The 13,197-nt window shown below is 27.6% G+C and overlaps 1 protein-coding gene and 1 long non-coding RNA gene across 2 annotated transcripts; one reads left to right on the top strand and one right to left on the bottom strand.

Moving 5' to 3' along the window:
- Positions 1 to 9,844: 9,844 nt before the first annotated feature.
- LOC135932085 (uncharacterized) lies at positions 9,845 to 10,886 on the top strand. Its single transcript, XM_065469429.1, has 6 exons — positions 9,845 to 9,871; positions 9,922 to 10,132; positions 10,174 to 10,304; positions 10,346 to 10,396; positions 10,437 to 10,514; positions 10,556 to 10,886. The coding sequence occupies exons 2-6, from the start codon at positions 9,922 to 9,924 to the stop codon at positions 10,715 to 10,717; spliced, it is 633 nt and encodes a 210-aa protein (XP_065325501.1). The 5' UTR covers positions 9,845 to 9,871; the 3' UTR covers positions 10,718 to 10,886.
- Positions 10,887 to 11,058: 172 nt separating this feature from the next.
- On the bottom strand, positions 11,059 to 11,860 carry LOC135922210 (uncharacterized). The gene is made up of 3 exons (XR_010570785.1): positions 11,701 to 11,860; positions 11,478 to 11,660; positions 11,059 to 11,435 (listed from the first exon to the last, which is right to left on the bottom strand). It is a non-coding gene; the product is annotated as an uncharacterized LOC135922210 (long non-coding RNA).
- Between the last annotated feature and the right edge of the window lie 1,337 nt (positions 11,861 to 13,197).

Genomic DNA, 13,197 nt, shown 5'->3' with positions numbered 1-13,197 from the left:
AGTTCTTTTGTTATGCTGTTTTCCCCCCATTATCATAAAAATATTTAGTGGGAAAAGTTTTCGGGGTGGGGGGGGGGGGATTTTTTTGTATATATTTTTGTTATGTTGGATTGATCGGAAATATATAATATATTCAAGGTTCGGGTTGAGTTGGGTATAAAGTCAGATCAAAATATTTAGTCTCTTTCATGTCTCTATTGACAACCTACCTCTTAATAAATTGAACGTTTGAACGCAGCGTTTCAAAACTCAAATAATGCATTTTAGATGCACTCGTTTAAATTGGACAACATTTTTTTTTTGTTTTAAATTTAGACGTTTCATATAAAAAATACGATATTTTTACTAAGGCGAAAAAATTATAAGCACCTAGGCCGTGTCCTGCTCATTTTATTTCTAAACAGAAAGAAATCTGTTTAGCTGTCTGTATTGCCTTCAAGCAGGATAAAAAGAAGGAAGCTATTTAAATTTAATACACATCTAAAATAAACAGAATAGGGTTTACTAGTTCAAAATTTGGTCTAAACTGTAGTAAGTTACATAAATAAGTCGAACCAAGACACTGCCTGAAAGAAAATAAAAGATTTTAGTATTCTTCAAATTAATTATATAAAAATAAATTAGGAAGAAAAAAATCTAAAACTTTGTCGAGTTCCTAGTCCAGCCGGGTCAGAAAAATAATTTTAAAATCAAGATTCTATCTGACCGAGAACGAAAAAATTTTGGTTGTTCGTTCAGATCAGACTCGGACTCGGACAGTGCAGATGAAGATCTCTAGAATAGAAATCCTATCCAACGTCATTAGTCAGCCGAAAATAATTTTCTTTACTCAAAGATTAGTTAAATAAAGTGAAAGGTTAATATAATTAGTGGCGTAGCCTGGAGGAGAGGAGGGGGAGTTAAAATTTTTTGGAGGCGAAGCCCCCAAACTCTATTTTTAAATTTTACAATATTATGTGCTTTATTAGTGTCTAATCACTATAGTAGCCAGCATAAATGGAAAAAATATTAGTAACAGAATTTTGGCCAAATTAATGATTAATAAGTGGCTGGAAGCAATATTCTAAAAATTTTATCAATGTTTAGCCAATTGTAAATTAATTCATCCAGTGTAGAAAGGAAAAAAGATTCCCCCCCCCCCCAAACCTTCCATTTTTTATGATCAGTCAATATATCTTATTGAGTTTAGATTTTATTTATTATTAAAATACTTTAGGAATAACATCCCTTTATTTAACTATGCATTTATTTTAATGATAATATAATATACAATAAAATAAATTTCAAAATGTAGAAATTTTATACAGATTATTATTATATTAAATTTATTGTAAATAACTATATTTAAAAAATTATAATTCAATAAAATATAAGTAAATCTTGTACGGTATTTAAAAAAATATAATTTAACAATTATAATCAATACAAATGAATCAAAATATAAATAATTCTTATTGCAATATTAAAAATAGGCAGGGAATCTAAAGTGCAATTACGCATGAAAGGGCCTGCAAAGCATTTTTTGGTCTCAAAGAGTATTCTATTCTATCAAGATTTTTATACCAAAATTCGACATCACAAAGTAACTTATCATACGATCCTGATAAATCATCAGAATAAAACTCTGAGATTTTCTCAATATCCTCTCGCTTTTCAAGTGTAATCAACAATTCAGACTCAACCGGCAGAAGAAAATAAAAGCTTTTTAAAATAAAATTGTGACTAATAAATCTTTCCTTTAATCGAAATAAAAATGTATCAATAAGGGGAATAAAAATTTTTATTTTATAAAAATCTTCAATCGTAGATGCATCAATATTTAAGCGAACGGGCTGTCTAAAAACTACTCTATGTTTAAAAATTTCAATCTCAAACATATTAGCGATCTCCTTTACTTTCTCGTATATTTCATGAAATTTTCATCCATATTATTTTTTCATATTTGTTAATATTTCAATAATATCGTTTGCCCTATTCATAACCTCCATTAAATATAAATCAATTTTTTGTTATTTTTTAAATAAAAAATATAAGCATTGAATTGATATTAAAAATTGTGGCTTCGTAATAGCCTGCAAAAGATTTTCAGCATCTGCGGAATATTTTTCTTTGCTTGATATGTAGGATTTGAGCGCTGCAAAAATAATTCCATATAATTCGATGAAAAGTCTCACTGATTTTTGTCTTTCAATAAATTTAGTTGGACAAAATCTTTTTAGTTTTTTTTTGATTATTTGAATCAATATCATCAAACATCCGCCTCTTCTTGGGTGGTGTGAAAAAGTCACAAACCGTCGATATTTTTTCTAAATTTTGAAAAATATATTAGAATTATAAGAAGATATCCATAATACATAGTAAAATCTAATAAATTCTAATTAAATTAAAATATTTTTATGTAAACTGTTCCGGATGTCTTAAATTTGCCTCAGAGAGATATCATCCAATTTAGGCAATGTGAACTACAGTGAACATATAGAGCTGTGCTATAAAGCTCTCTAATTTTTGACTGCACCCCTACGTAACCACTCATCGAGGGAGCTCCATCATATTCTTGGCCTCTCATTAGATATAAATTTAAATATAGATCTTGTAGGTAAGCTAAAATTTCTTTGGCTATCGTCTTTGATTTAGTGTCATGTAAGTCAATAAATTGAACAAAGAGTTCCTTTATTTTGAAATCACCTGATTCCATATCAATAAACCTTACTGCTATGGATAATTGCTCTATGTGACCGACATCCGAAGTCTCATCCGTCAAAACATTAAAAAATAACTTACATCAAAATAATAAAAATAATTTAAAAAATTTAAGAAAAACATAATTGTGTTCCTAAAAAGAACAATAGTTAAATTTAAATTGTATATTCTGTTTAAGGAATAAGAATTCCATAGGTTCAAATGTTTGAATTTTTATTTTGTAAGCATAATTTTTTTAAAAAAACAGAAGTGATGGGTGATGGGCACAAACGGCCCAATGGTGGAAGTAGCTATTGGCGAGAATATAACATTGCCAAGATTTTATATTTGTTAATTTTAGTTTCTGCTACTGTAAGCAGGCTGCTGTTTATATTGGTAGGGTAAGATGAGACGCATGTATAATCCAAAATTTTTACCCATGGCCCAGGGGACTGGGCAAAACATCAGGTCTTGGACCATCATCAGTTAAAAGATTACCGAGTTCTAGAATGAGCCTTTTTTAAAAGGAGGCTTATTAATTAATTGATCAAAGAGTGGCGTTGATGCAGTGACCCCTACACTTCCTTAGCGAATGAAGCAGAATACCCCCCTAAAAAGTACCCCCTTGAAAAGTACCCCCCCTCTCGAAAAAATGCTAATTATTTTATGACACCCATAAATTTCAAAAATAATTTTTATTGCATCAATTTTTAATATATAATATAAATAAAATGCAAAAAATATATACTTTATAAATATTATTTTTAAATTAAAATTTCGATAAATTAGGGGAAGAGAAAGCGAAAGAATTTATAATTTCATTAATATTTAATTGTTTAAATAAAATTTTTTCCATTGATAATATGGTTAAATTATTGAGAAAGGAATCTTTCATGGTACTACGAAGTCTTGTTTTAATTAATTTAATTTTACTCATGACTCTTTCGGCAGTACATGAGGTTCAGAGTTGTTAATCGCTACTTTTAAAAGTAGCGCGCTACCGCTATCGCTATTTATCAAAATAATTAGTGCGCTAACGCTATTTGTCAAAAGTAGCTCGCTATTAGCTACTATTTTTAAAAGTAGCTTTAGCTACTATTTTTAAAAGTAGCTTTAGCTACTATTTTTAAAAGTAGCTTTAGCTACTATTTTTAAAAGTAGCTTTAGCTACTTTTTAAGCTACTTCTATTTTATGCATATAATGTTATTGTATAGTAAATATATAAAAATCAAATTTATAAATATTAAAATATAGTTAGTTTTGAAAAAAAATTTATGTAATAAAAAAAATATTTATGGTAATTTGTTGCATTTTATAAGTTTTTACCTTGTGTTATGTGTCCAACTATCTGCCGTGGTACATATATATATATATGATATCTCTGATAACTCTACTATTAGAGCATCTTTCATCACATCTGGTATTTTATTAATTAGTGTCTGGTGACATAAAATGCACCAGGGGATAGAGTTTTAATCATCATAGTAAATGATGGATTATCAACGAAGGACATTGGCTGAAGTGTATCAATTATAAAATCAACAATAACTATCAACCAATTTCTGAGAAATATTGGCATTTGTATTATTTATCAATTTGGTTAGAATTGAATTAGACTTTTTGGATGTAGAGTCGCCTATACCAAAATTATTTAGATGTTTCTTCATTTCCTTAAACTATTGGCATAAACAGTCTTATAAAATAAATACTATTAGAATATAAAATTGACAATTTACCTTTAGGTGTTTTGTGAGGTTACAATTTACCTTTAGGTGTTTCGTGAGGTTATAACTGGATTGATTTGAGGAAATATTTTTTTTACATTTGAAGCAAATAAATTTGAAGCCATTTTTGGCTTTTATATTCATTTTAAAAAACAAATCTAGAAAATGGGAAATTTGTATTATAGCTATTAAGAACATTTTCTTCCCTGGCATCTTCCATTTCATTAATATCATTGTTTGAATCACTTTCAACGATTTGGATATCCATAGGCGATGACATTTTAAATTATTAACACTTGATTTAGGTTTATAATACAAATGAAAATATAAATTACAAATTGAAAATATATATATCAATTTCAAAATTTTTTTTTTTTATTTTTTATTTTTTTTTTTTTAAATATTCGACTTTTTTATTATTTTTAAAATAAATATTATAAAATAAATTATATAATTTACAGAGGATTAAAAAATATATATTAAAATGGATACTATAAAAAAAAATATATATATTTTAAAAAAAGGTAGGTATATATCATCCAAGAGAAGAGTGAATGCTTAAAAAATTAGACCGGCAAATTTCCAGAGAAATCTGCTGGCGAAGGTAAAATCCTTCATTGGGGTCCCCTGAGATCTGTCTCATTTTTTTCCCTATGATTTTGATGAAATTGAGGGCCTCGTTTCTAAACATGCCTAGGGTATTGGTAACGATAGGAATGAGCAAAGTGTTGGCGAGGCCAGCGTATTTATTTTTTTTAAGGATTTCTGCTTTTTCGATAGCAGAAAATGAGAGGTTAGACTTGGCTGCAAGATCAACGCAAGTGTAATCTCATGTTAGCGGAAGACCATTAGACCAGGGTATGAGGAAATACCATCCGGGCGAATGGCATATTCGTTTGAAAGACCCACTGGTTCAAGGGTAGATGGGATATTAACTTTTTTGAGGGCGGCTAGTAAAATGTTATTGATAGATTTATGACGAGGTTGTCGTCCACGGGAGAACTTGCAGTGCAAGGGATGGTAAGCCTTCGATTCAATGGGCTGCCCACAGTCGATGCAGATAGAGGGAACTACGACATTACAGCCGAGGCGGAGGGCTATAGATATACGTAGCTAAATCATAAAAATTATAATTAATTATGATATTGTATTTAAATTTTTATGTTTATACTTACTTTCATTATATTTTTTTACTTAGCTACTTTCAAAAAAAAGTAACGCGCTAAAAAATTAAATAATTACAAAAAAAGTAGCCGCTATTAGCTATAGCTACCAAAAAAGATAGCCCGCTACTTTAACAACTCTGATGAGGTTGTAGGAATGGTTAATAAATATTTATATAAAATTTTTAAATTAGGGAAAGCAGAAAAATTTTAAATTAGACGATAAGATAAAATAAATGAATAGTTTTTCCAATCTGAATCGTAAGTCCCTTAATTATCATCATCATCAGAAGAAGCTAAATAATGTATTGGTAAAAATATTTTAATTAAATAAATTTACAATTCTCAGAATCTGACAAATCTTTAGATTCTTGAACCTCAGGGTCATGAGTAATAATTACATTCCCCATTTTGGCCATCTTATAAATATTTCTAAACTTCAAACATTTCTTCGAAAATTTGACTTGAATTTAAATTGTAAAATTCACAGATATCCTCGATATCTTCTTTAATAATTGATTTTTCTGTCATTCCCTTTGGCGTAAAAAATGATGTTTGATGTAAAAAATTTCATCGAAGCATCATTAAATCTTTCGTTAAACTGCATAATAATTAAATCGAGTGCAGCATAAAACACACCTATTTTAAAGCTAAAAAAAATTTCTATATTTAATGATGAAATTATATATACCTCTCCTTCTTGGATTGTAATGTTTGAAGTCTAGAACTTTCAAAATCAAAAGGTAGATTTCTCTCCTTCATAAAATCTTGTGCCTTTGAAAAAACATCCAAAAATTCATTGTTAATCTATTAGATTAAAAAATAATTAAGACAATAATTTATATTATACTTCTCAAATTAATCAAGCAATCTTTTGCCAATTGAATTTGATTTATTGCAAACCCTATATCCTTCGATTTGGTTTGCAATTTTGTACAAGCCAAACTTGTTATCAACAATATTTTATCCAAAACACAAAGTGATAAAATAAAATCAAATTTTTCTAATCTAAAGATTAAAGCACTAGCCATAGTGGAAGTGGCAGGATCTTCAGAATCCTTTAAATTTGTTAAAGCTGCCCTCAAGGCATCATAAAGTAGAAAAAGATTTACAATAGCTTTATATGACGATAGCCAGCTTCTAAATAAAAAAACATTTTAAATCTAAATAAATAAGGTACTCTTACCGTACCGAGTGGTATTCTTGATGCGTAGAAATCGTTACGATTTTTTCAGATCATTACACTGACATTTTTTGAGTACCTCATATCTTTTTACACCATTGAAATAGATAAAAATCTCATCTAGTATTCCTAGAACATTTCGAAGTTCTTTAATTGATTGGCATAATTGAACAATGATTAAATTTAATCGATAACAATAACACCAAATAAAAGCTGCCTTGACGCCTCTGCTCTAATCAAGGCCTGCACACCATTGATTCTTCCACTCATGTTTGAGGCGCCATCATAACTTTGCCCAACTAGGAATTGAAGGGGTAAATTTATCGAGCCAAGTTTGGATATTATATTATGCTTAATATCGAGACCTGTGATATTTCCCGTACAATATATGTCAATCAGTCTTTCAACTCGGCGTCTCACTATTTTCAACATATCTTACTGACAAAGCTATTGCTTCTGATTTCGAAACATCATATGTGCCATCAACTATGATTGAAAAGCACCTGTTAAATGTAATCTCATTTTGAATTTTTTTTATAACCATATTTTTCATGGTTTTAATGAGAATATTTATGTTATTATATGATAATAGATTTGAATATAATTTCGTTTTTAATCCCTTATTTTTTTTTTATCCCTTTTTCTTTTTTCATTTTGTTGTACATACATTATATCGTTAAAATTAAGCCCACCATGTCTTTTTCTAATGTGATCTATCCATTTATCATCTCTTATATTATGCGATTTGCAATTTTTAATTAGGCATTTGTATTTTTTTTGGTTAATATTTTTGGCATATTTTAAAATTGGGAAAATAATTTATGACAAGAAATCTCGGATAACATCCTAATTTACTAAACATCGACCAAAATTTCCGTCAATATATATTAAATTAAATATTAAGTTGGGGGGGGGGTCTTATTATTACATTTATTTAACCAGAAATTACTTATCATGATGGATGTAACAAAACAGTAAAAGAATTAAATAATAAAGAAAATTTTAAAAAAAAAGAAGTACCCCTAAATTTACTGAAGCAGTTGCTTCGGACCCCCCCCCCGTTGTAGGGGCCACTGCTTTGATGACGGCGTAATATTAAAATTTCTAATACAAACATGTAACAAATATTTATACAAAATGACTAAAAATATTACATATATGCATTATTTATTTTTATTGCATTTCAATAATAAAATCATCCATCTCTATATTATCCTCCCCAAATCTAGAGCAGAAATCAGAAAGTATAAGTATTTTCTAAACATTTTGTTTAAAAATCCTCAATTAAATTTAAAAAAATGCGTCAAGTGGATTTTTGCTAATGTATATCTTCTTAGGATATTGGATTATTTACCATCCAATAGCCTATTTAGCACAATGTAGTCCCAAATTAATCATTTTACTAAAGTCGGCATCATCTTCATGAGGCATAATATTTTGTAGACAATGGGTTTAAATATACCCACCTATCCCCAACCACCACTCTAGGCATCTACCACCTTTTTTCAAAACGATATATTGGAAACAAATTACCCCCCCCCCTGTTCCTGTATAAATTTGTTTAAAGGATTGTTGGCGATCATAGCATCTATTAGTGTTGTTAAACAGCTCGATTTTTATAAATATCAATATTAATTTGGTAACTTTAATAAAAATTCTCAATTGAAATTATATTGTATTTCATAATTTTAATAATGCTCAATATAAATATCAATATTAATTTGGTAACTATTAAAGTTACCAAATTAATATTGATATTTAATATTAAAGTTACAAATTAATATTGATATTTAAATTGAGCATTATTAAAATTATGAAATTAATTCAATTTATTTAATTAATTATATATCATTTTAATTCTATGAAACTGGTATTGTTAATTATTAAAATGTTGTTTTATTTTATAAATAAACAAGATAAGAGGATTTAATGTCAATAAATTTTTTGAAAATTTAATTAAGCTATATAATTCATATAACTATGAACCACATAATATATGGAATGCAGATGGAAGTGGTTTTACCACCGTTCAAACTCCTGCAAAAATTATAGCACAGAAGGGTGCCAAACAAGTCGGCTCTATAACGTCAGGAGAAAGAGGAACGTTAGTTACAATATGTTTAGCCATCAATGCTATAGGCCATAGCATTCCACCATCTTTTATTTTTCCAAGAAAACGATACAAAGATCACTTTATTCGTGATGGGCCTATTGGATCTAAGGGTGTGGGAAACGCATCGGGTTGGATGCAAGAGGAGGAATTTTTATCTTTTTTGGAACACTTTAAAAAATATTCTAGTGCATCCAATGAGAAAAATGTCTTATTAATCTTAGATAACCATAGCTCTCATTGTTCAATTTCCGTTATAAACTATTATCACTCCAGGGATTGTTATTCTAACACTTCCACCACATTGCTCGCATAAACTCCAACCATTAGACATAGCTGTTTATGGGCCATTGAAAAAGTTTTATAATGGAGCTATTGACACATGGATGAGAAATCATGTGGGACAACAATTTCAGATTTATGATATTCCAGGAGTGTTAAAAAATGAAATCAAGGGCAGTGACACCAAATATATATTAAATGGGTTCTTAGCATTAGGCATATTTCCTTTAAACCCAAATATATTTACAGAACAAGATTATATCTGCTGTAATAATTCAAATGCTAGCTCAAATATTGAATTTGAAAATAATGATGAAAATATTATAGTGACTCAAAATCTTACAGTGACTCAAAATAATGATAGTGATTTATCTATATTATTGAACGAAAATGTTCCAGATGATATTGATGAACCTTATCATGATATGTTACCATCATGCTCAAAAAATTAAAATAAAGTATTCAATCCTTCATCTATAATACCTATTCCAAAATTATTCAATATTTCATCGGATAAAATTTCTAAAAAAAAGAATTCAGAAATATTAACATCTACACCTTAGGCTATGTCCTAAATATCAAAAATTGTATAAAAATAATATCGCGCAATTTGCGCGAGTTTAACGAAAAAAAAAATATAAGCCATTTTAAACGGAAAATTAAAATGTTGGCCTAAATGATTTTTTCGATTTTGCGCATATTACAAGATTCTTACAAATTTTACGATTCGTAAAACTTTAATATTTATTTCTTTAAAGTTTTGTAATTTGTGCGAAAAGATGGCGAATGAATCTAATTTGATGGAAAAAATAAGGCCTCATAGATTTCTTTGGTGTAATAGCGACCTCAAATATAGGGACACTGCAGCAAGTAAAATAAAATGGGAAGAGATAGGGAAGATATATGACTTAAACTATGATCAAATAAAAAAAAAGTTCTCAGCTATAAAGTCAAAATTTAATAAATTTTATTCCCTTTCAAAAAAATCAGGTATGATATTATTAAATATATTATAATTTAATTTTATATAGGTTCTGGTGCTGCTATGATAAGCAGTAGGCACTTGAAATTTATAGAGGATTATTTTTGGTTAAAAGAAAATGTGGAAGATATTTGTAAGAATGCAGAGGCAAGTTTTAGTTTGGATCAAATATCTTCACATGTATTATAACATGAAATTATAATTATATAATAATATTTTAGGATTATGAACAAAATATCCAAGATGTGGTGAATGTACAAACATCATCACAGGTATTATAACATGAAATGTATATAATGAACTATATATTAGGATTACGAGTTATATACACATGATCTTTTAACTGATATTGTTAATCCTACTGATATATATGAGAAAGAAATTTTAGAGGTTAAATTAATTTTATGTATATATTATTAATTTAATTATAGTTAGACAATTCTTTTAATAAAGAAAATATTAATCCATGTAGCTCAAAGAGGAAGAATTTAGATACTCCTAAATCTAAAGCTAAAAAATCTAAGAAGTATGAAGATGAAAAAATGGAGATATTTAGGGATACATTTATATATTTAATAATTATTAATTTTTAAAATAGGTTTTGCTGCCAAACATACATCCCAAGGAGATGATCCCCATAATATTATGGGTTTTTTCAAATCATATCAAGCTCAATTTAATATTATGACTGATAAAGAAATTTTTGATTTTAAATTAAAATTTATAACAACAATGTTAGTTTAGTTTATACTATATTTTTTTAATTAATTTATACATTTTTATATCTTAATTTTTAATACCATAATATGTTAATATTTTGTATATTTATTTATAATAAAAATTATTGAAATTTAGTCATTTGTCTTACTCATTAAATTAATTAGAAATAACTTACTTATATAATGTAATCAAAACAACACTTTTATTTGCACTTTTTATTGAATATTTATAAATAAATTATATAACTTTGACAAATGAAAACATTCATAAGAGATATAAGGTTATGGGAATTAAGAAATATAAGATTATGGGAATCAAAAATTAATGTGTACAAAAATTTTACATATAATTATTTACAAATAAATTAAGTTTCTCTAATTTTATTAGAGCTTTCAGTCCATCGCTGGAACTGAGATTGGGTAAAATTGAGTATTGGGTATTGTTCATGATTTATATCTGTGCTATGATTTCCCTCAAGATCTATTATAATATTATGCAAAAGGCAGTCAGCCTTAACTATTTGTATAGTGTTTGTAATATTTGTTTCTGAAGGTTTGTAAAGATGTCAAGCTCATACCAGTTGTCAAATATCTATAAATATATAGATATTATATAAAAAAATAATCATCATACATGAGTGTTATATATAGTCTATGCTTCATACTGATAGAATTTTTATGTATAACTATAGTGGTGTCTATAGATTCCAATTTTGTAAGAATGTAATTAAATGTTTCCACATGCATATGGAACATCTGACGAAATTTGTCAGGATATGAAGGAATACTATCAAATGTTCTAAAAATTCCTTGATCTCTAGAATTAATACATATAATATAAATCATATCATATATACCGTCCTTCTAAAAATCTATGCCTTCTTCTAGACTCAGTCGTATCTTCAAATAATATAAAATAGAGAAATAGTATATCATGCATATCAAACAATTTAAAATTGAAAAAAAATGTATGATTCGGGACATGTTTCGTATCTCGCAAAACTCGCTAAAGTTGTGCATTTCGCAAAACTTTTGCGAAATTATTTTTTTGATTTAGGACACGGCCTTATAAAAAAAAAATTATTAATTCAGAGAAAAAAAAGATATCAAAAAATAATTGTTTATGTGTTATTTGTAATAAAAACTATAAAAATAGTCGCGAGGGCGATGAATGGCTAAAATGTACAATGTGCCTTGAATGGGCACATTCTAAATGTGCTAATTATGATAATTATTTTACATGTCCTTATTGTATCGATTAGTTTTTAAATATAAATCTTAAATTTGTAATATTTGTTAAATAAAATAATAAATATACGTGTCAAATATTATTTTAACCACTTTACCCTAGTGCTTATCTTTTACCCTGTACCCAGGGTAAAATGGCGAAAATGAGTAGTTTTACATAACTAATCATAGCTCCTAAAATATTATAGGTTTTTATCTTGTAGAAGAGGGATGGGGCTACACATTCATCTATAATTTGTTGTGTTTGACTCTTGTTTAAAATTTTTATGGTAAATATACAAAATGCCTATCGTTTTACCCCGTTCTCCCCTACTACGTTTAGCTATTTTACCTGAGCATGCTATTGATGCGCTCAATCGGTCTAAAGAAACCTTGGCTCAATTTCCTAATATTTTAAAGTTGTTTTATATTCTTGCATGTTTGCCTATTATAAATGTACGAATGAAAGGACTTTTTTCAACTTGAGAAGGTTGAAAACATACTTACGAAGTACTACTTCCGAATCTCGGCTAAATGGGTTAGCTCTGTTAAATATCCACAGAGATTTGGTTCCAACGACAGAAATTCTTGATGAATTGGCAACATTCCAATGAAGAATAAAAATCACTTTATAATTATAGTATTTTATAAAAATTTTTGTATAATATTGTATTTGATAAGAAGTTAAAAAAACTTGTTTTTTAAATTATATTCAAGTCAATATTTTATACACACTACTATTAGTATTTTCAATAAAAAAAATTTTATTCTACTTATATTGTATTAGAATTTAAGCTGAGGCTAGTTTTTAAAGCAAATTTAATAAAAAAAATGACATTAAACTTTATTTCAACTTTACATTTAAAAAAACTTTATTAAATATAATATACCTAACTTAAAATAAATAAAAATAGGCTTGTAATATTCATATGCACGAATTAGTAAATAGAAGTTAAAAATAAAAATATAATTATTAAATAGCTAAAACATAAGACCCGGCCAGGCCAGGTCCATAAGAAAATCCTGGATACGCCACTGAAGACAAATTATTTGTTTAAGTATTTTATTTCAAAATTATTGCGTCATTAGCCTCTACAAATTCAGGGGGCTCAAAATTTTTTTAAAAT

This window comes from Gordionus sp. m RMFG-2023, chromosome 1 (assembly GCF_954871325.1).
Source record: "Gordionus sp. m RMFG-2023 chromosome 1, tfGorSpeb1-WG-v2, whole genome shotgun sequence".
NCBI lineage: Eukaryota > Metazoa > Nematomorpha > Gordioida > Chordodea > Parachordodidae > Gordionus > Gordionus sp. m RMFG-2023.
This window is presented reverse-complemented; position numbering and strand designations above follow the sequence as displayed.